Source organism: Elgaria multicarinata, chromosome 6, assembly GCF_023053635.1.
Source record: "Elgaria multicarinata webbii isolate HBS135686 ecotype San Diego chromosome 6, rElgMul1.1.pri, whole genome shotgun sequence".
In the NCBI taxonomy this organism is placed as follows: domain Eukaryota; kingdom Metazoa; phylum Chordata; class Lepidosauria; order Squamata; family Anguidae; genus Elgaria; species Elgaria multicarinata.
In genome coordinates this window covers 44116081-44139823 of record NC_086176.1, presented here as the reverse complement: position 1 = coordinate 44139823, position 23743 = coordinate 44116081, and the positions used below count along the sequence as shown (strand labels likewise).

At 43.2% G+C, this 23743-nt stretch overlaps 1 protein-coding gene across 2 annotated transcripts in view; it reads left to right on the top strand.

The window, feature by feature from the left end:
- DMRT1 (doublesex and mab-3 related transcription factor 1) overlaps window positions 1-13231 on the top strand; it is a 69806-nt gene extending 56575 nt beyond the window's left edge. The window contains exons 5-6 of one of the 2 annotated variants that reach the window (XM_063128558.1): window positions 6657-6697; window positions 13077-13231. In XM_063128558.1, coding sequence (XP_062984628.1) covers window positions 6657-6697; window positions 13077-13231 — 196 coding nt within the window. The remainder of the gene's footprint in view (window positions 1-6656; window positions 6698-13076) is intronic. The other variant, XM_063128559.1, reaches the window with a different exon arrangement.
- Window positions 13232-23743: the final 10512 nt, after the last annotated feature.

The following is a 23743-nucleotide window of genomic DNA, read 5'->3' as shown; positions in this document are numbered from 1 at the left end:
GAAAACTCATGTGCAGAATGATTGGCTGAGGATTTTGTGATAGCTGGAGGACATCAGGTTAGGGAAGGCTGCTGTACCCTGTTTATTTTGTTTCTTTCAGAATAGTCCACATGATGTTTCAATTTTGAACATTTCCACTTGGATGTAGCGCTTTCCACATGGGATACAATGGGAATAATTCCAAAAGTACTGTGTTGCAACTGGCCTTGTATCTGTGATGAGCCTACCATTAATGTCAAACAACACTGAGAAAATGAGTTACATTCAGTATCATAGATGACCATTTATTTATTTATGGTGTTTCTGTACCACCGAATAGCTGGAGCTCCCTGGGCGGTTCACAAAAATAAAACCATGAAGACAATTCAAAATGTAAAACAAACAACCGCATGAAGACACAGTATAAAAGTACAGTATAAAAGCACGACCAAGATAAAACTGAGCAGCAATGCAGAGATTAATACAGATTTAAAATACAGATTTAAAACAGCAAAGTTAAAAAACTAAGATGATAAACTCTTAAAATACTGGGAAACTAAAAAGGTCTTCACCTGGCGTTGAAAAGAGTGTAACGTAGGTGCCAGGTGAACCTCTCTAGGGAGCTCATTCCACAGTCAGGGTGCCACAGCATGCCGTGGGAAATGTTCAAAATGTGGGTTCAAGGGAGCCATAAGATGGAGAGATGGGAAATCTTGTCCCATGCCAGAGATATATGGGAGTTTGCACAAGACTACTCAATGGCTGGGTTCATACAACATGCTAACCCACCCAAGTGTGTAATTTGTAAACACAGCAGAACATGGGTGCACACCTCCATCGGCTCTGGAGAGTGTAGATTTAAAGGAACAGGGCTCCCTTTTCAACATGTCTGAAATGACACTTGGCATGTCAATGGGTGAACTAGGAATTAAGATCTGTGAGCAATGAACTGTGGTGTATTAAACAAGTAAATGATTAATTAATACTTGAAAACCAGGCAGAAATGGAAATGTCAATGAACTAAGATATTGTTTGATTTATGTAACCAGAACGAAATAAATAAATAAATAAAAATTATTTGAGACACTAAAACAAACAATAAAACAAAAAAAAAGTCTGAGTTGGGGCAAGTTTTTAATAGGAACATTGTAAAACAGCAGCATTGAAAAAGAAAGCTCCCTGGCCGTGCAATCTACTCAGAAGTAAGTCCTGTTGAGTTCAGTGGGGCTTACTCCCAGGTAAAAGGGTACAAGATTGCAGCCTATACCTCTCATTTGGAACAAGAGTGGAAAAGAAGGCTACTGCCCTTAGATTTCCACTGCATTGTGCAGACATCAGAAGTTGAAAAATGTCTTCTGTCAATGAATGTTTAACAGGGAGCTGTATTGGAGGGCCCTCCCTGTGGAACCCCACCCCTAGGCAGTCTGACTAGCTGGCTTTAAGCACCTTCAGGAGGATGGTGAAAATGTTTCTTGTTTAGGAAAGCTTTCATGATGATACCAGGGCTCCTGGTACGATATTATGCCCTACTCATATGGTTGTGTGGCTTGTTATAATTTTGTTATGATTTTAAATATCGTCAGCAGCTGAAAGAGCCTGGAGGTAGGTGGATTTGCTGGATAGAAACGTGATAATAAATAAGGAATAAATAGATCTTTCCTCTCCTACCAGATGCAGTTCACAGCACTTCCTGGTTTCCATATTTTGTTAGTGCGTAGATGAAGTTAGGCAAACGTAGGGAGATAATTGGTACTGAACATAGAAGACTGCCAACCCCGGTCAATTTTGCAGATTGGAAACTGACCCTTAAGATATCTTCTTGACATACCTCATTCCCTCTATTTGTTCAGGCTGTGAGCACTGTTGCTTATAGCCAAAATAGCACCACTCATGCACAAGTGGGGAGGTATTAACAGACTGGGGGGTAGGATGCCCTAAATTTTTCAGAAGTTCAAGAAAGGGTACACTAAAAATGCCCAACGAAGACTGAGCATGTTCAGTGGCTGTGGAACGCTGTGGGGGAGACATAAAACCAGGATGGAGGAATGGAATGGACTGGCTGGAATCTTTCTCAACAGCAGACCATAGTACAACATTTTGTTGCAGGTCCCACTTGCAAGCTATGACTGTTTTGTGTTATGGAATGAACTGTTATGGCTTTATATTCTTCTTTTGCAAATGTGATGACCTTCCTGAGGTTCAACCCTGAGGCCACAATCTAGAGAGGTAGAGACTTTTCACACACACACACACACACACACACACACACACACACACACACACACACACACTTTTTTCCCTCTTTGAATATGGACTTCTCAAGCCATCTGACAAACTGTGTTTAAAAGTCCCTGAGTTTCAAAAGCAGTTGGTCATGTGTCATAGAGAAGGAGATGGGTGGGGATTGAAAGCATCCTCAGAGTTACCTCGAGTGTGCAGAAGTAGTTGGGTGCTTCTTTGCCCTAATAGTGCAACCCTCTGTGTTTACTCTGAAGACTGCAACTTCATAAGGATTGTGTAGTATAGATAATTTGTATACATAGGATTGCAGCCTTGTAAGTAGCTCTGATTGTGTTTACTGGGACTTCTTCCCAGGTAAACAAACCCATGCACGCCTAGCAGGGAGTCAACCCGATTGAACAGAGTGGAATTTTCTTCTTTCTTACTTACTTATGCATATTTTCAGCTGCACATCTGTTCCCCCTGCTCTGCCCATTTTTTTTAACAAGGGAAACAAGAAAGATATTTGTTTCAAAGATTAGGTTTCAGGGTTTCAGTAAAGGTGGAAAGAGTTGGCAGTTTTTTTAAAAAAAGCTATTCCCGCCCCCGCCCCCATTACTTTCAGCCAAGCCTTCTGGCTAACTACAAATACAGGCATGAATTGAGAAGGAATGTTATCATTCCTGATAGAACAGACTGAATAAATCCCTTTATCCATATCTTTTGCCTTGCTCTGAATACCAAGAACGAAACACTGTTGGCAAGTACACAGTGAACCTGCCAAGTTGTGGACATTTGGGATAATCCTAGTTTTTTAAAACATGAGTGAGAAGGGCAGGAGGCCAGCAGGGCCAAAGGAGCCTGTTGTGAAACCATGGATGTGGGCTAGGCATAGAACGACATGTTAGAATAAACATGGGGTGTTGCTGACAACAGCACTCTCTGTCCAGTGATTCTTGCCTGTAAGTTCCAGTAAAATGTATCAACATCCTGATGCTGTCGTGGGGGTAAAGCACAGTGTAGTGACATTAGGAAATGGGTATATTTCTCAGAACTCCGGATCTATTCCCCAGAGCCTGAAGTGTCAACTTATGCCATTGGGTGTGTGTGTCGGGGGGAGGGGATCTACACTACTGCTTTTAAAGCGCTTTAAAGCACTTTGAAAACGTTTTGAAACCTGTATATGCAGTGTGTGCTGGGCCCCAACAGTTGTCAAAACTGTTATAAAGCGCTTTAAAGCACTTTAAAGCAGTAGTGTAGATCCCCCCCTGTGTGTGTCTCAGCTTATTTGACAGGTAGGGGGCCATTTTCAAAGGAGATTGCAGCTGGGGAGAGCAGGATCAACTCTACCCACTTCACATGCTGCAACATACGCACCCGCAAATCCCCCCCTACATGTAAATGAAACTTAGGAAAAAAACACCTTTCCACTGGTGCCAAAGGGGGCTTATTTCTAATCTCAACTTCCATGCAGGGGGGATTTCCAGAGGGATTGCATGGTAGTATTTTCACAGCCAGAGTCTGAAGATGGCAATGCGACCTCAGGATGCAGGGAAGCTGACCTATGGGAGCTTTCCAGAGAGTTGGATCCTAGGGAAGTGGAAACCTCGAGATGCCTTTCTTTCCATGGCCAAATCCTCTCCCAGCACTGTTAACTCTGGAACCTCTTCTTCTGAGAACAAGAGGTCAGGATCTTCTGAAGATGTGGTTTCGGGGTCCTGGTCCATGACACATTTTGTGCCTGCCCTCAGAAACCACATATTGCCAAGCTCTCTGTATGTTCACATTGTGGCTCTTTTCATTGCAGCATTTCCACCCTATTGCCACCCCTTTTGATATACTTTCCCTTGGGTGTGTTGGTGTTTTATTTGCTTACAGCACAATCCTATCCATAGCTACTCGGAAGCAAGTCCCATTAATTCAGTGGGGCTGACCCTCAAGGAAGTAGGTACAGGTTGCAGCTTGAATGCAGCAGTGAGCCTTTAGAGCCTAATACCAAGCAAACCTAGAGAATGGATTTCCCCCCTTCCCTGAATAAGAAGGTGAAAGAGCTTTAATAAATGGGCTGTACCACTTGATAGCTTAAATCTTTAAAAAAATGTCTTCTTATTAAGAGTCTAATGGTTTTTAAATGTAAACACAAAGATCATTTTGCCTTCCAAGCATGACTATCTGAGTGTTTTCTCACATCGCTAGAAGCGTATTACGTTTTCCAGGCCATTGACTTCCAGCAGATCACTCAAGTTAGTCAGTTCTTTGTATGGCATCAGTCCATTGATGACTTTATTTTGGAGGCTATGTGTTTTTCCTTTGTTGTTGTTGTTGTTGTTTTGCATGGTATTGGTTAAAAAGTATTTTCCCAGATAAAAAGCGTGCACACTTCCACCATAGTAAAAGTGAAGCAACAGTACAAGGCTTGGCCAAGTGGCATGATTCTCAGAGACTCGTGTTCAGAATTCAGCTCGGCCACAGATTAGGTGGAGTGCTTGAGGGACAACGCCTTCTCGGCCTAATTTCCTATGAAATGAGAACAATAATGACCCCTCTGAATTGTTGGAGGAATGAGAAAATAGTTGAACAGGGCTGTGTGTTGCGACAGAGCAGTAGTTGGGGTGATCTTCGGGCTGAGCCCTGGTCCACAGCTGCCAATGCTCTGATTCCTAAATCCATTACTGCAGCCTTCCCCAACCTATTGCCCTCCAGATGTGTTGGGCTATAATTCCCAGCATGGCCCAGGGCACCAGGTTGGGGAAGGCTGCATTTCTGTCTACCTTGATTTTCTAGATACTTGCCACACATAGCAAAGAACTTTCCCAAATTGTTCAAGTTATGTCCAGTCATAGCGTACCCAGAAGCAGAGAAAGACCTTGACAGCTGTTTTGTCCTCTTTTGCAGCTGGTCATCCCATCTTGACAGTTGGCACGACAGAGAGCCACTACGGATGACCAGTTTACCACGTGGGAAGGTTTTCTATCGCATGGTTGCTTGGTCGTCCTCTGCATTGCTTCAAACATGGCGTACAATTTTTCTGCCATATGTATTTATGTAAAGATTGGGGTCTTTACCAAGTGGCAAGACCTCCCCACATTCCCCATATAGTTGAACAGCCCTCTGTATCAGAGGGCCATATGACACTGTTCAAAAGTGTCTTATAATTAGACCATTGGTGCATCTAACCCAGTATTGGCGACACTGACTGGCAGTAGCTCTCCAGGGTTTCAGGTACAAGCTTTTCCTGCCCTACCTGGTGATGCTGGGGATTGAATGCAGAACCTTTTTTCATGCAAAGCACATGCTCTGCCACTGAGCTATGACAACTGTAGTAACTCATGACTGGTGCTCTGAGCTATAGAGTTTCATGGCTTGTCTGCCCAGCTTTTTCTCCTTGATTTTCATATTTTTACATTCCAAGTGTTTGTGTACTTCAAAAGACTTAAATACTTTCATGAGGTATTTTGCTTTTGGCTCCCAGTTTTGTTTTCGTGTGTTCCAGGGTTTCCTTTTATTTACCAAGGAATCATACTATGTTATCTCTGAAGTCTTGTTCATTGGTGTTGTCTTATACAGCCCCCAGTATGGAGGCTGTTCCTTGTACTGCACTCATACTGAAAATCTGTGAGCATAAGCAGAGTGTACAGTAGGAATCTGTCAGTATGATATTTATTTTGTAGGAAATGCTTCATCTTTGGGAAATACAAAAATCGGTATTCAATATGAAGAATAAAATTAGTATTTATATAATGTTTGAGTGTTCGAAGTACTTCAGTTGCATAATTTCTTTAATCATGATCAAAGTAGTGTAATGTCAGTTACTTGGGGATATGGATTAAGCAATATCAGGTTGGCTGCCTTAAGTTCATGCAGACACTGTAGCTTTGAAGCTTTAATGTAAGAGGACCTCCCTTCTTCAACTTCTTTTGGTGGGGAGGGATTCGACATGAAAATAGACATGGAGTTCAGGTCATTCCCTGCTCAAAGTGTTTGGACCAGGTTTACCATAGCTTTAAGCCAATGACGCAGCCCTCCTGCTTTAAATCAATGAAGTCAAGGGGAGGTGAATTGCTCTATATTCCGTCTTTGAAAGATCTTAGCCTGGCACTGCTCCCCACTGAATTATGGACATTCAGAACGGAGTCCGTGCTGATGCTTTACACATTAAGTGCTCAGGGGGGCCTCTCCTGTGATTTAGATTTCTACAAATGACTTGCAACCCACTTGTCTACCAATGCATTTTGCTAATTACATCATAGATTTCCTCATTGATGAATACATGCTGAATTAACACAGGAGCATTAATGTTACCCTTTCACTATTATTGTTGTACAAGAAGCCGTGGCAGATGCTGGCAGTTAGTTACACAAACATTAGTCTTAACGATTGGCCATTTGGATTTGGTGACAAACGGCAGCCTGGTGGAAATCTGAGCCTCAAACCAATCAGGAAGTTAATGAGGAGAGAAATTACCACTGCAGCTTCTCCTTAATTACATCCACGCTAGGCGAGAAGGGAGTGCTGTGGGTGGATCTTGACTCATCAAAGGTGAACAAGGTCAGAGACCCTTTTGCTTTGTGCTTTGTATCTAGTGGAGATGGAAGTGTTGCAAATATTTCTCACACTATATTAGTTTTTAAATTGTTTAATACTTCATTTTGATCTTCTGCTTTTTATTTTTATGGAGACTGGGCATTTCCTGTTGTAGTTTTATTCCTGCTTTCTTTTTTCTCCCAGTTAATCTAGCCTTTACCTAGCTCCAGTTCTACAGTGGTTTGGTCTATGGCTGGTTTGCACAATCACCGCAGCCCATTGTGGCTTATTTTGAATATTCATGTCATCTGAACCCGAGTGGCATGGCTTGTTGGAAGCGGAAACAATCCTTCAATAACTCTACAACAGGAAATGGGTTATTGGAGGGTGGTTTCCCCCTCCCAGCAAGTCATGCCGCCCAGGTTCAGGCGACGCAACAAGCTGTGGCTAGGGCCTGAATAGGCAACCTTGTGCCTGCAGACGCAGTGGCTCATTGTGGCATAAATAAATAAGGGTGGGCTGCAGTGATCAAGCAAAGGCAGCTCACTGCTTGCATGTTACTGCCTGAACCAAGTTGCTTCAACCTGCTGCATAGCAGAACCAACTAGGGACTCCTTCATTAGCATGGTTATATGTGCAAACATCCTCTCATGACCATCCTGCATCACATGTGCTCTTCTTGTATCACAGAGGTACAGAACCAGAATCAGATGGGAGGCCAAATTGCGCCCCCCCGGCAGGCTTTCTATGGACAAGATGACACTAGTAGTGGGCATTGCACCCCCACCGATGTCATTGCCTCAGCCATGCCTGCCCATTTTGCCTTTCTCTATGCTGAGAGAGCCACTGAGTTCCATGCCTCTCTCAGATTGGAGACAGGGACCTGGGTGTTGGGAGCAGCAGCTGTTCATTGCCTACATCCCCTCTGTTATCTCCAATCTGAAATGAAGGGTTCCTCTGGGGTGGGTGTGGGGGAGACCCAAGGACACTCCACAGGCTGGATGGACAGCCGCTGGCACATGGAAGTTTTCATACATTTCCTTGTTAGTCCCACCCATAGCAGGATGGTAGGAGATGTCAAACTGACGATAACTGCTCAACTGCACGTAATTTGTGGGGGTGGTCTTTTATTGGTGGGATGACTCCCATGACTGGAATATAGCAATTGAGGTATATAACTTGTTCAAAAAGAAGAGAAAAAATAGAAAGGGAGGCGGAGTTGCACTATATGTTAAAATACTTATCCCTGCACAGAAATACAGGTGGATGAGCCTGGGAGCCCCATCGAGAGCATCTGGATTAAAATAAATGGGGTAAGGAATAAAAGGAGCATGGTAGTCAGAGTCTACTACTGACCACCTGATCCAGGAGAAGACGAGGATGAAACTTTTGAAAAGCAAATTGCTAGTGTTTCAAGGAAGTGCAATGTAGTAGTGATGGGGGACTTCAGTTACCCCGATATCTGTTGGGGGACAAATTCTGCCAAAAGTGGCCCTTCCAAGAAATTCCTAACATGTGTGGGTGATAACTTCCTCCTACAGAAAGTGGGGGAAGGAACTAGAGGATTGACTATCCTTGACTTGATACTTAGTGGATAAAGTGACAGTTACTGGAACTCTGGGGGAAAGTGACCACGTCATACTTGAATTCTCGATTTTAAAGGAAGCAAAAGTTGAGTGTAGCCATACATGAACTCTGGATTTTAGGAAAGCTGATTTTAATAAACTCAGAACTATGATAAGTAAGGTCCCATGGCAAATAGCCCTAATGAGAAAAGGAGTCCAAGATGGGTGGGAGTTTTTTAAAAAAGTGAAATTCCAACAAGGACAAATGATAGAAGACAACAAAAGAAACCAATGTAGCTTCACAAAAAGCTTAAAGATGAAAACAAAAAAGGATACATATAGGAAGTGGAAGTAAGGCGAGGCAACAAAAGAAGAGTACAGACAGGTAGCACAGAAGTGCTGAAATGGCATCAAGAAGGCTAAAGCTGAGAATGAGCTGAGACTAGCAAGGGATGCTAAAAGCAATAAAAAGGCTTTCTTCAGATACATGAATAGTAAAAGACAGAGGAAAGAAATGGTGGTTCAACTGCTTAATGAGGATGGCAAATTGATAATGGATGACAAAGAAAAGGTCGAAGTGCTCAATTTCTACTTTGGCTCAGTCTTCTCCCAAAAGTGGGGCTATGACCACCCCCTGGAAAAAGTGAAGTACAACCTGAAGGGGCAGGATTGCTGTTTGAGTTTGATAAACAAATGGTCAAGGTACAGCTAATTTCTTTGAACTAGTTCTAATCTCCAGAGCCTGATGACCTGCATCCTAGAGTAATAAAGGAGCTGGCATAAGAACTCTCAGAACCACTGTCTACTTTCTTTGCAAAGTCATGGAAGACAGGTGAGGTGCCGGACAACTGGAGGAGGGCTAACGTCCCTATCTTCAAAAAGGAGGAGCATGGGAACTACAGACCAGTCAGTCTGACAACCATCTCTGGAAAATTTTGGAGCAGATTATAAAGAAGTCATTCTGTAAGCACCTTGTAACTAATGCAGTGATTACTAGAAGCCAGTATGGATTTGTCAAGAACAAATCCTGTCAGACTAATCTGATCTCATTTTTTGATCGGGTAACCTCCCTTGTGGACAGTGGAAATGCTGTGGACATAATATATCTTGACTTCAGCAAAGCTTTTGACAAAGTGCCCCATGATATTTTGATTAACAAACTAGCTAAAAGTGGGCTAGATGGAACAACTATTAGGTGGATCCACAGTTGGCTACAGAATCGGACTCACAAACTGGGGGGAGGTAACGAGTGGGGTACCGCAGAGCTCAGTCCTGGGCCCAGTGCTCTTCAACATTTTTATTAATGATTTGGACGACAAACTTCAAAGTGATCTTGATAGACTGGAGAGCTGGGCTGAAAACAACGGAATGGAATTTAATAGAGATTAATGCTAAGTTCTACAGCCAGGAAAAAGAAACCTAATGCAGAGTTACAAGATGGGGGATACTTGGCTCAGCTATACTACAAACGAGAAGGATCTTAGAATTGTTGTAGATCACAAGCTGACTATCAGCCAACAGTGTGATGTGGCTGCAAAAAAAGCAAACGCTATTTTGGGCTGCATTAATGAAAGTATAGCTTCCAAATCACGTGAGGTACTGGTTCCCCTCTATTCGCCACTGGTAGGCCTCATCTTGAGTATTGCGTCCAGTTCTGGGAACCACACTTCAAGAAGCATGCAGACAAGCTGGAGGGTGTTCAGAGGAGGGCAACGAGGATGATCATGGGTCTGGAAACAAAGCCCTATGAAGAGAGACTGAAAGAACTGGACATGTTTAGTGTGGAGAAGAGAAGATTGATGATGATAGCACTCTTGAAAGATTGTCACAGAGGAGGGCCAGGATCTCTTCTCGATCATCCCAGAATGCAGGACACAGAATAATTGGCTCAAGTTACAGGAAGTCAGATTCCGGCTGGACATCTGGAAAAACTTCCTGACTGTTTGAATATTACGACAATGGAACCAGTTATCTAGGGAGGTTGTGGGCTCTCCCACACTAGAGGCCTTCAAGACTGCCCGTAACCTCCCACCTCCCCCATTTCTCTGTGGAAAACAGAGAACCTGAGGGAGAGGGTCTTCCCTCTTGTGCCTGGCAGAGAAACCCATCTGCCCCTCTGACTTCTCTGCAGTTTGCAGAAAGCGAAGAAGAAGGAGGAGGAGGAGGAGGAGGTTTTGTATCCTGGACATCAAGGGAAGTGCCGATTATTAGATGGAAAGGAGGAGTTGACACTGGCAACTGGATATGAGGACTTCAGGGGAATGGCTTTGTGGCAGCCACCACATGACCAGGCAATGTGTGAAACACATCCCTGGGATCCAACTTGTGGCCAGTGGTGCTGCTGTATTACACTCCCTTAGTTTTCTTCAGATGTTCCTCCATAGAATGCACTGGGGAGAGGATCTGGATTGCACTTGCTGGTCATGCCGTGAGGTTTACAGTGTGGAAGGGGCTTCTATGTAGCTACAGCTGTCCATCCTGACTTTGTGAAGAGTCCACATGCATACAGTATGCAGAGGGCTGTTCTGAGTGATTCTCATTAGAGTTGCCACCAGATATGAATCTGGCCAGTTGTTAAGAATTTCCTTCTTCCCACCTCCAAATATTAGGCAGTTGTTGACCAGGGAGAGGGCCTTTTCTGTGGTGGCTTCCAAGATCTGGAATAATCATGAGATGTTTGCCCAGAATATTTGGTTTTAGGCACCAGGTTGAAATGATTTCATTTGCCCAATCTTTTAATTAAGTTCTGATATTGATTTAGTGATGTTTGCTGCTCTAAGGTTTTCTGGTTTTGTTATGCATCTGCTACTGTGCGTAAGTTAATTTTAAAAAATACATCTGTCTATTTTGTATTTTATAGTATGTTGTTTTACTGTAACTCTTTTGAAATTAACAGGGCAGGGTAGAAATAATGTAATAATTAAATTCTAAGCATCCAAATAATCCTGTTGATATTAGTGGGAAGAATCACATTAGTTTGCTTTTACATACATTGTTCAAATATGCCTTGTAGCTAAAACTTTGAGAGGAGGTTTGGGGTTTTTTGCACAAAATTCAATCAACTCATTGTTCCCATACCGCCTTGAGGGCAGGTATGAGCAGTTACTAAGTGAGGGTCAGATAGTTTCCCCAGGTTCTCAGATTTTCCCCCTGGTGACTTGTAATAGCTACTGTGAGAGAAGCAGGAAGTTCAATAGGTGTGGCTTTTCTGATCCTGCAGATGCAGTGAAGGCAAAAGTTTTATCTGCTGAATTTCTTCCTGTCATGCAACTGTTACTGTCATAGGAGGAGGACAGGAGAGGGGTGGGGGGAGTGACAGTCCTACTCTGTTCCTTTCATTCTTTGTGGGTGAATACAAATGGAATAGTTGGTCTAGGAGGAAAACGTGTATATGCGTGTATAATGTATTTCTAGTGTTATTGATGGATAGTGGGATGGGCCAATAATGCTGTATATACTAATAGCAAACTCATTCTCCAAGTAGTCATTATACAGGCCAACTAGCACCAGCCACACACAAAAGGGTGTGGCTGGTGCATTAAACCTTAATGCAGGCTGACTATTGCTGGTGGTGGTGGGGGCACAGAAAACTATGAGATACCAGGGAGTGGAATGGATCATCCTTCCTCAAATTGGTGCTCGATTGGAGAAAGTAAGTATAAATATCCTGAAAGAAGGCATAGCAGGGCGGCTGGAACCCTAAACAGAACACTCCACACTGTATCGTTTTGTTGCAGTCGCACTTCTTGAATGTGTTTTTCACAACTGTTTTGCAGACAGTATCAAGCTGCCTTTTTAACCATATATATGCCTGACATCTGCAGTGACTAAATGAAGGTTTCTTGTAAATGTTGGTAGTAGGTTGAATAAGATGAAGTCTAGATTCACAATGAGTCACAGCCTTTGGGTTTGGCATTGGTGCTGAGCAGAACTATTTCCTCCAGTTGCCAGGAGTACTGGGGAAAAGGGCAGCTGTGTGTGACTGAGATGACAGTTTGGTGACCCACCTGCAGTTACAATAGCTTGTGTACTGGCTGCCTGAGCCACAAATCTGGCTATGAGTAGCAGTTATGGACCATCTCCCTTGCCAAATGAATTTTCCAATGGGAGTTGAAAAGGGGATGTCTCAAGTATGTGTCGCTCTGTCCAATTGGGAAGGGGAATAACGTTTACTTACATATCTCTAGGTTGGAGCCAAATGTACAACCAGAGATACATGATGTACAGCTCCACTTTTTCCCAACAGCAGCTTCTTGTGCCTGCAGTGGGGATAGAGACATACCTGGGAATGTAAGGAGTCAAAGAGAAAAACTGGTTGTGTACTGTGGTCTGATAGTGCCATGCCCTTGTGTGTATATGAGCATTTCTACACAAGGCTTTTATTGCAGGCTCATGATTGCAGGCTCACAGAAGTTTGTGGATCCTTTACATGACGTCGTCAACCTCCAGAGTGCTTCCCGTGCTTTTTGAGCATAATTCCACTTTTTAAACGATCGGAGATAAAGTGATAAGAAAGATTAATGCGAGATATAATGACTGTGTTGTGCTATAATTCTGCTAGATGGCGCTGTGTAGATAGAACAAATAGAACATTGCTGAGAAAGGAAGTTTTCAATTCAAATCATGTGTCAGCCATGTAAATGTGCCCTGTAATCCTACAAATAACTTGAAGCAGAAAGCCCTGGTGATGCGGCATTGTGTGATGAACCTATATGTAGGGCCTAATCCAGATCACTTAACTTTGTATTCCCTTTTTTCTTTCCCCCCTTTTATCCATTGCTTCCTCAGTATTTTCACCACCCAGTAGTCAGGATTCTGGCTTGGTTTCCCTTTCCAGCAGCTCTCCCATCAGCAGTGAAAGCACCAAAGCTGTCTTGGAATGCGAGTCGACCTCTGATTCCGGCACCTTCACTGTTCATTCTGTCATGGAAGATGGCGAATAAACAGTGTTAAAGAAAATCCTGTTGTGCCTGCCTAGAAGAAGTGCCTTCTTGTTCAGTTGTGTTGATCTGTTTTATGATGACTGATGCTGAAGTAACTGTTGAGAAAATGTTGAGTTATTCCCTTTAGACTGGTTCAGTACACTGCAACTTGTGACCTTAGTTTAAGGATCTGAGCAGTATTGACTGCTCTGACTATTTTAAGCGTTTTCCCTGAAAGGCCACGGAATGAAGATTACTAGGTATGATCCTAGTATTAAAATCGCTGTATCACTCTTGGCGATATAAAAATGTAGTTAAGTAAATACTTTGCAGATAATCTGTAATCAGATGAATGACTAAGATACTTTGATTTCCTTGCCTAAGACTTCTACACTAAAAATATGTTTAGTTAATTCTTTAAGAGTGTTCAAAAGCAAAATAATTTTTAAGAGCTTTCAGTGTGATGAAGATTTTAGAAATTGGCATAAATGTTTATAGTTTCGTTGCAAAACAAAATTTTCCACATTTTACCAAAGGTGCTACAACAGAATAAAGAATGCTAATGAGATGCAAGGTTCTATATATTACAAGTTCCTGCTGCTTTTTCCCTCTTTTCATAGCATGCAAAAATAGAAAAATGTTTAAGCAAAAAAAAATTGTATTTTTAAAAAAACTGTCATAGGTTATCTTGGAAGTTTTGTTTTTGTGCAAGATTCTAGGTTTTAACCATGTATGTATTCTGCTACCAGCATAAAATTAACATAAATTTAGTATTTTACAAGTTAATCTATTTGCTACAATCTTGGTTTCAAGTAAAGACTGCCTTTTAAAAGTTATTACAGATTTTTTCAGTATTTTGTTAAAAATTGCTTAGCGTGTACTTTTCCTTGGGTTACAGAAGCCAACCTCAAATGAAACTAGTCTTAAAAAAATTCATTGTTCTCTGTAGTTGCAGCGGTACCTGAAATAAAAATGTTATTGATGACCAAATTTTCTTGTGTGTATAGTTGGCGAGCTGTATTAAACAGGAGAAAAAGAAATTACTTGTATTTTCTTCACTCTGTGCTTTGAAAACATCTATTTGATTTCGCCCCCATCTGTTGTAATCAATAACCTGACCATCTTGTTTTTTATTAAATGCACTTACTCTTAATTTCATCCACCAGTGGTTTTAGAGAGAATAATGTGGAGTTACCTATATGGCTTTGACATTATAAATCACTTCTTGGGGCTGAATAGTATAGCGGTATCGATTGATCCTGATATATCACAGAAATTTACTGTCACTTCTGTTTTCAATTAAAGATACAATCAGTCAGATAATGACTTAATTGGATTTTACAGAAGATTGAGTTTTATTGCCCAGTGCTTTACGAGTTTAGTTAAGGAAGATCATTTTATCACACTTGTCAGCCCCTGCTACTGCAGTTGGGTGTCCTTCTGCTGCTGCGTGCTGCTGTTGCCATTGTGACAGGCGCACGGTTGGAGCAGAGGGCAGGTAAAGAATCATATCGGGACGAGGATGCTGTTCTGTGCCGTAAAAGAGGCAATTGCGGCCAGGAGGGTAGGCCTCCCCCCCCCTTGTAATTTCTAAATTGTTGAAATATAGTTCTGTAATTTCTTGCCCTCTCCCTCTTCCTCCCCCTCCCCTTAAAAAAGATCACAGGTAGCAGAGCAAAAGGTATTTTGAAAATGAGGGGGGGGGGATTGTGTCTACTGTGTGACTCTGTGTTTTCCTAGTTGAACATCCGTGAGCAGTAGGAAGAGGAACTTGATACACACGTCCTGCACCACACTAGCAAGACTTTGCATGTCTAAGTGAGATTGTGTGTCTGATCTTTAGTATACTTCCACAGCTTCCCATAAGTGTGCCTGGGTGTAGTCTTAGAAGGGCGGCCATTTTGCTATTAGTAACAAATTGAATGGCCGGGAGGGGAGAATCAGAATATATACAACCTCTTTTCACTACCAAGTAAATCTGTGTGGAGTCCTCCCATTGTGTGTTTCCTCGAGATGTTTAGTGTTTCTGTTTATTTATTTATTTATTTATTTATTACATTTCTATACCGCCCAATAGCCAGAGCTCTCTGGGCGGTTCACAAAAGGTACACACGTTCTACGTAATTACACAAGAGGATATCGAATATATTGGTTGAAGAATTTGAAGTGAGTATGCAAAACAGGGTTTCTATAAATTCTGCTTTATGTATGCAAAACAGGGTTTCTATAAATTCTGAACTCTAAACCTCATGGGGTTCTGGCCAATCTAATATATAAATGCCTCTTAAGCAGGAAAACTTATTCCCTTTATTAATTCTGTTAATGAATTAAGAGGAAAATTGTATTTTTTATATTTTACCATAGCAAAACTCCCTCTAATTCTGACTTGGGAGACCAAGTTACCCTTTATATCTGTTTATATGTATGCAACCTACTACATATTACTTGACTTAATCATTACCTGTAAAGCAGGTAATTAGGCTCCCATTCTACAACTGGAGAATGGAGACGAATGATGTACAGGGATACCCAAACGAGAGTTTGTTTTAAAATCGTATATACAGTTTTTGCAGGGGAAATGCACAAAGCAGTGTATGATTAAAAACAGCAATATAGCAGCAAGCAAGAAGCAGCAGAAAAGGAAAGAGTAAAAGAAAATGCTGAACGGGCATGTCCAAGAACACCACTGGATGACATATATTGTGGTGCAAATGCATTCAGGTTGATACAAACAGTAGAGAATGTCATGTGTGGTGTACTACAGCTTTGCTGTATTGTGGAATAGGTTGAAAGTAAGTTAGTAAAGACCCTTATTAGCTGACTCTGGAGGGAAGAGGCTACACCACTGGATTTGGATTTTTGTGCTTTACACTCCCAGCCTGATGGATACTTGAGCTGCTGCCAACATAACAAAAGGATGCTGGAACCATGCAAAAGAGGCATTCTCCCCCCCCACACACACACAATCATCTATCTATCTATCTATCTATCTATCTATCTATCTATCTATCTATCTATCTATCTATCTATCATGTTTACATGCCCCAAAAGATCCCAAGTGGCTAGGGTAAAGGTTGCCACTTTTTTTTTCCTGGCAGTGTTCTGATTCTTTTAACAGTGGCATGACTAAATGACACAGATTTTTTCCAGCAGGTGGGAAGAGGGGGAACACCATAATCCACCAAATCTGTTCAGTTTAAAAGTGCCCTGCTTCAAACTGCAATGGACAATTATAGTTTATGAAACTTTATGGATTCTTTCCACATGGAACATAATTGCACTGGGGAAAAACAAAGTTGCCATCATACCTGTAAAATGGAGGTACAGCTGTAGTGGTAGCACAGCTGCAAGTGTGTACACAGACACAAGGAAGAAAAGAAATGGCAGCTGCTCCTCCCTTATGCCACTGGTGTTTTGTATACATGTATCTTAGACCATTGGTAATTTGTAGAGGGCTCTTAAGAGAAAACAGCAGGAGGAGGAACTAATATCCACCGGGATCCATGGGGCTTCTTTTTTCGCTCTGGAAAAGAACATCCTGGAGCTCTGAGTGGAGGCAGGATTGCTGTCTGAATATCACAGGTTGAAAAATTAAAAGTGACATCTTCAAGTCTTTGTAATGTTAATATCGTTCACCATCATTTTTCACCAAAAAAAAGTTTGAACTCAAGTTTGCCATTGATATCAATGAGAAATTTGCTTAACATCATAGGCCTCTTCCGCTTGTTTCATTGCCACCTTTAAACATCCTCCCATTCTACCTCTTTATAGAATGAAAATTAACTTGTTCAGATTGTGGTTGAAAAGGCAAATATTTCTCTTTCGGGGGATGATGGTGTTATTCATTAAATGCAGCTTGGCTTCACTAGCCCCAGATCCTGATTTCAGTTTCAGAGAGTTGATACTGTAATATTTAAGCATATGCAGAGTGCTTTTCTGTTGCGAATGAACAACCATAATCTGATTAGAGAACAGGGCCAGAGAGAGTTACATAGACAAGCCTGATCTTTTTTAAAAAATACCTTACTAGAAATTAAACACTGTATACAATTTTGAGAGTCAGTCCAGCTCCTCTAAAAGGCATTTCATCTTGGTAGAATTAGTCCCTCTTGATACTTTACAGGTAATAGCTCACACATTGCACAAGGAGCTTCCATTCTGGAATTAACATGAAAGCTATGTGGTTCACCATGTCAATCCCACCTGGGTTTTTTCTTTCTTTTCATATACAACTAATCACTTCTCTAAGGTTATTAGTTTGAACGGTAATTTGATGCTGCACCAAAAATTTGCAGTATGGCTCAGCTTCAGACTGATTTTTCTTGCCATGGAATATGTTTAGTCAGCCTTTCCCAACCTGGCACCTTCCCGATATGTTGGACTAAAACTCCTATCATCCCCAGCTAGCATGGCTTTTGGAGGGCACCTGGCTGAGAAAGGCTGTAAAGTGGTATTAAAGTGCTTGAGCCCCTGTCCAAAGTGCTAACGACAGTTGGCTTTAGAAATCTAAAACCAGGGCTGCTTGGTTTTAGGGCTGCTTCATACTTGTGTCTAACATGTTGTGTCTAACATGTTACTTGCACAGAAGTGCCCTTTATAGCTCAGGGGCAGAGCACACGTTTTTGCATGCAGAAAGCCCCAGTTTCAATCCATGGCAATTCTAGGCAGGGCTGGAAAAGACTCCTACCTGAAACTCTGGAGAGCCACTTTGCCAATAACAATACTGAGCTAGATGGACCCATTGTCTGATCTGGTATATAGGGCAGCTTCCTGTTTTCCTATGTAATTATTTTCTTTTTCAGTCTGTTAAGCAACTATCTATCTATTGGGAAAGATACGACTGCAAAAATCATCCCCACCATCTCCATTTTAGAAATCAATCATTGCTTGTTTACCTGTAAAACTGAGTTCCCCATTTTAGCAGGTGATTTCGGTAAGAAATTTAAGGCAGTGTTTTTGAAGAGGAACTAACTTGTTATGTGGTATGGCAAAAGGGAGGGGAGATCCTTCAGGCAAGATTCTTTCCTTGGCCTACCTGGTGATGCCAACGATTGAACCTGGGACCTGATGAATGCAAAACCGGGGTTCCACCACTCAGCTAGGTAGGGCATTTCTGTGCAAGTAATAACAGGTTAGACGCAAGTATGACCATAACTTGCATGCATACAGGAATTCCTACATGATGTGCCTCCTTATGTGGGAATTTTGCAAACTCATAAGATGGAAGCTTGAAAAGCAACTTTTGCAATTTCATCATGGGGGTAGATGCAAAATGTACTTACTTACAAGCATGTTGTCAAAGAAGTTTAACCACGCAGTCAATCTGGACAAATTCTGCCTCACCATTATCAAAGAAAACACACACACACACACACACACACTCCTATGGGATTCTCATTGAAGAAATAATGCACAAACTGGCGAATATACTTCTAAAGACTAATACTGTAAATGTGGCTACTTTTCAATACAATTAATTAAATCAAGGGGGCTATTTTTGTTTACAAGTGGAAATAAATCCAATTGCTTTTAGTTTACCTTACTTCCAATTTGATGATCACTGCCTGATTCGATATGCATTTGCTTAAAATCAAATCCTATTTATTTAAATTGAGCTCTCTTCTAAGCTGCAGTTTTTATGAGGGTCAGTTTTAAGAAAATGAAAACTACGAGTGGAAATAATAAAATAATAATAATTCATACAGCATATTTCCAAAGTCAATGTTCATTTTTATTAGCCACGTGTATAAAGCCAAAATACATAAGAAGAGAAAAATGCTGCAAGCAAAATGTGTGGTCTGAGCTTGCTGGCACATAGGCATCTTCATTTGACTATATCTTATCAAGAGGCCAATTTTCTCACGTGCAGACTAGACCATTCCCCCCGCGCTAGGAGTCTTATCCTTCCCATGTTCGAGTTTCAGCAAAACAGTACAAACAAATCCACGATGCGTTGTTTTACGCCTAGTATCTGAGAAGTGACATTTGAATGCCTCTGAGTATGTATAGAGTGCCGAGTACGCACAGCCCCAGACGTCCTGGGGCAGGGGCAGGCAGTGACGTGCTGTCACTCTTCTCCTATCGATAACCAGCCCCTTCCGCTCCTCCGCCCCCCGCCCCGCCGCATTACGCGGCCTAGGCATTAGCACAAAAATGTCAGCTCCTTTATTCCGCAGGCTGATCTGTAGCCCACGGAGTGTGGGAACCACGCGGAAAAAAGCCAGGCAACCACCAAAAGAGGCTTTGGCACGTTTCCTTCTGCAGCGCTGCCGCCTCCAATCACACTTTTTAGGTTTGCGCAAGGCCAAGCGACGGCCACGCAGCGCCTGCGGATACTTTCGTCATTTTCATCTCGCCCCTCCTCCTCCTCCAGCCCCCGAAGGGGCTCGTCAATTTCACATCAATTCGCCCGGAAGAGGGGTCGCTGCTGTCAGATCTCAGCCTGTCGCTTCTTCCGTCGGTTTCAAAGCTTAATGGGAGGCGTTTTTATCCCTGTCTCCCTCCATTTCGCGTCCTTCCAGGCTTTGAATAAGGGCCGCAGAGACGCGGCCTGGCCTTGAAGAAGGTGGGAGAGGCAGGGAAGGTGGGAGGGAAAGAGGGCGAGGGAGCCACGCAAAGCCCAGGTAAACCCCGAGAGGTTGGAAAAGTGAAACTTCCCTTCTTTCGCCTTCTGTCTCGGGTTCCAGGCGACGATGCCCCCCTTTTGTGTGCTGACAAAGGCGCCCTGACCTCCTCCTCCTCCCTCTCCCCAAACGTGACGCCAGAGGCCGCGTCTTCTCCGGGGGCTCCTCAGTCCTGAACTTGTCATTGATTTCTAAGCGCCAATACGTCTCTTGAAGTGACTGCGGAGGTGAGGAGGGGTGAGCTCCCCCACCCACCCCTTTTCCTCGGGGCCTCTAGAGTTCTATATATTTCCCACCCCTCTCTCCAGGGCAAATATCTATCTATCTATCTATCTATCTATCTATCTATCTATCTATCTATCTATCTATCTCCGTATGAGCGATCAAGCCCAAACCATCTCCTCATCAGTCACGCGGCCTGTTTATAAAAGTATAACGAGGCGCTCTCGGCTAGCAGAAGCGTCTCTTTAGCAGAGGGTCTAAAAGACGTTGTGGACGTGGAGGGAGGGAGGGGCATGCAGTCACCTCGCTGAGGGGTGGCGGGCTGGGTGTGGGGAGGGAGCTGAAGGCGTTTGCCCGGCTAGCGGGGTGTATGTGTAAACTTAACCCAGTCTCCGATCTTGCAGCCTGGCTACCTTGAATTTAGAAAGACACCTCCTCCAAACGGACTCGTGCTTTCTCACAAGTCCCGCAACACAAATGCTTCGCGCCCCTGAAAATAACCATCTCGAATTAATGCCCCCACCCCCGTGTCACGATCATGCCACTGTCAGCCACTTTTTTTTTTTTAAGTCGTATGGATTTTAGTGGGAGAGAGTTGAGCGTGTATCCAGTGTTTCGTTTGAAAGCCAGAGAGAGAAGTAAGAAATAAGGATCAGGCTGAGGTTTGGCTTTGGAAACGGGAGCGCCCAGCCCTGCCAAAGGACGACTTGATTATCCCCTCCATGGCTGAAATCATGTGCACACTTACTCGAGAGCAAGTCCTATCCGACGCAGCGGGGCTTATTTCCGAAGAAGCGTCCATATGCACACTCCGTGGGACTTGCTTTTGGGTAAAACACGCTTCCGGTGCTTTTTGATTCGCCTCTTTCTAGCGCCCGCTCCGGAGATGTAACCTCCCTAAATAGTATCAAGCAATAATGCAACGGGGAAATCCTGCCTTCAGTGCAAACGACTCTAAGCGGGATCGCCTTATCGAAACAACTCATTTTCCTTGTGTATTAAAGGGGGCGGGAAGTTAACAAGAAACGTGTCACCAAATATTTATGAATGGCTGCTGATCAGTGACCTTTATTAATTCTATTCATTTTCCGAAGGGGGTTTCCACGGCTGTTTACTATGCAGCTGAGGTTCATTCGTTCGCCAGATTATATAAACTCTGCTGTGTGAGGGTTTTTAAAAAAGGGGGGTGGAAGACATCCTGCCTTTACAGTTCAGTGCGTGATTCATTTGGAGCGCCGAGGGGATCCGATCCCACCGAGACCCTCCCCTGGGGCGGGAAAATGGTGCTTGTCCTCCTCAAAAGGCATAAGAACGAGAACAAAACTGGCCAGCCTGCGGAGTAGCGCCCGCTAGCCCAGACGGCCACCGTTAGCCAAAATGATCTAAGCGTCTACTTACGTTCCTAACTGGACTAACTTGCAGCTCCGTTACCTTCTCTGCAAACTTTATAGGACGATGCAGCTCGAAGGAGCGTCTCTGTGTTTTCAAAATATCACCTGCAGAGTCTGAGAAATATCAATATTTCCTGTAATCAATTAGTCGATTTAAAACCAAGCAAGCCATAAGCCGATTTTTATTTTATTTTTTTAAAGCAAAACTAGAACCTTTAGTCCGTCGGCCCGCCGTTGCTGTTACTAATAACGATTTAAAGTGGAGTTCTATACACGAGTTTAATGTTCATGAGTTCAATGGGACACTTACTCTCAGGTAAGTGTGGATAGTGTTGCAGGCTTAAGCTACAACGCTAACGCCGCTTGTAATTCCCATTGAAATTAACTTGCTCCCAAATAATTGCGTTTAGGAATGAGGCTCCTGTTGATAAACGGATAACTGGTAGGTAACATTCAAACTTAAACCGCATTGACGCTTTAGGGATTTTTGGGAGACAAAGCTCTCGAATTTTAGTGGAACTTGTATATATTTTGAAGGTCGAGGTGTCAAAGAACGTGACCAAGACTCAGATTGGTTACCCAAGCAACCTGATCCTAGATATGATTACTCTCAAGTAAGTCAATGGGCCTAACACCTGAGTTTGGATAGGGCTGCAAACCCCATTTAACTTGCGGGGACTTACGCTCACAGGCTGCATATTCCTTTTAATCACTGTGGCACTCTTACAATGTGGGGGGGATTAAAATTGTGGATTTTTGATCTAGTCTGCAATACCAGTTTATTGGTGAAAGTAGAAATTGAAATATATTTAGTGATTGTGAGAAAGGAACCACGGGGGTTGGTATTTTACTCTGCATTGACTCCGTTGTGTGCAGTGGAGTGCAAAGGCGTTGGCATGTTAATGCTAACTGTTTTATATTTAGTTCTGCTGTAAGTCGCCCTGAACCTCTTTTGAGAAAGGCGTCTAAGAAATCTTTAATAAAACAACAACAATTTGTGATGGTTCAAAAGGATGCAAACCTTAGACACCATTACTGGGAAGAAACGTGAGTGCCACATAATTGCCACGATGCAACACAGGCTTATAGTGTTCATGCCTACTCAGAACTAAGTGACTTGGAATTCAATGGGACTTACTCCCAGGTAAAGGCACATAAGATTGCAGCTCAATGCGTGCTTTCAGACCCATTGATTTCGATGGGCCTTAAGAAAGCACGTCACCTTGCGCATTTGGATCGGGGCCAACGCATTTAGATTCCGGTCACTTGAATTAGCGGGACTTGCGCCCGGAGGGCTGCTGGGTTGATTTCTCCTCCCTTTGCAACGTTTCAAATTTTTTAATCGGTTTGGGTGGAACTGTCTCTGAAGGCTGCGGGATTGGTTGCGTGTATTTTTCTTAACCCGTCGCAATAACAGCACCGCCACCAAACAGCTTCGTTCAAATGTGGGTGCGAGTGAGGAGGGGAACTCCACAAACCATCCGGAGCTAGCAAACTCGTCGTTTTCTTTTCGGATCAAACTGCCCGGGTTAAAGAGCTTCGTTAAACCCGGAGAGGCTCCCTGCAAGGAGACCATCCCGTCGCCTGAACGGGAAGCGAAGGGACCCTGGGCGTATTCCGCCCTGCCTTGTCTTTTCACCCGTCTGGAGTTGGTGGCCGGCTCCTTCTTCTTTTTCCCACCAATACCTAAACGTCTTGGCTGCCCCCCTCCGCAACCCCCCCCCGGACGTGATTGGGACCATATGTTTGGCCCATTCATCCCCTTTCAAGCCATTCTTCAGGGCGCTAACTGCTAACACGTTCTAGTCACCTTGAAATTTCCTCCTCTCTTATTATGACCCCCCCACCGCCCCAATTAAAAGCTTAACAGCCCTGGAAACGGAGTTCATGTGGTGAAGTTTACCGTGGGCCCTGCTTCTGAAAAGCTTTCTGCTGGGATCCCATTATGTGCTTGACTAAACCCTTTCTGCCCACAGCAATGGGACCAGCTCTTGTCAGGTGTTGGGTTACAATAGACTTTCAGGCAGGGGACATGGGGCGAACATAAATACAAACCTGGACCTATTGGGAGATGTTGTCAAATACGAGGTGCTGGGAGGAATGGGGAGGGGGGAATAAAATGAAATGAAATAATACGATCCCCCCCAAAAGAAGAGAACCTGGTCGGCATCGTCGCCTTCTATCCAGCGGGCGGGCGGGGGGGGGAGAGGGTTTGCAGGTTGGACTTGAGTGAAAGGACGTCTTCCCTCTCCACCTGTTCCCTGCTTAAGAAAGGCTGTGAATGCCCATCGCGAGTC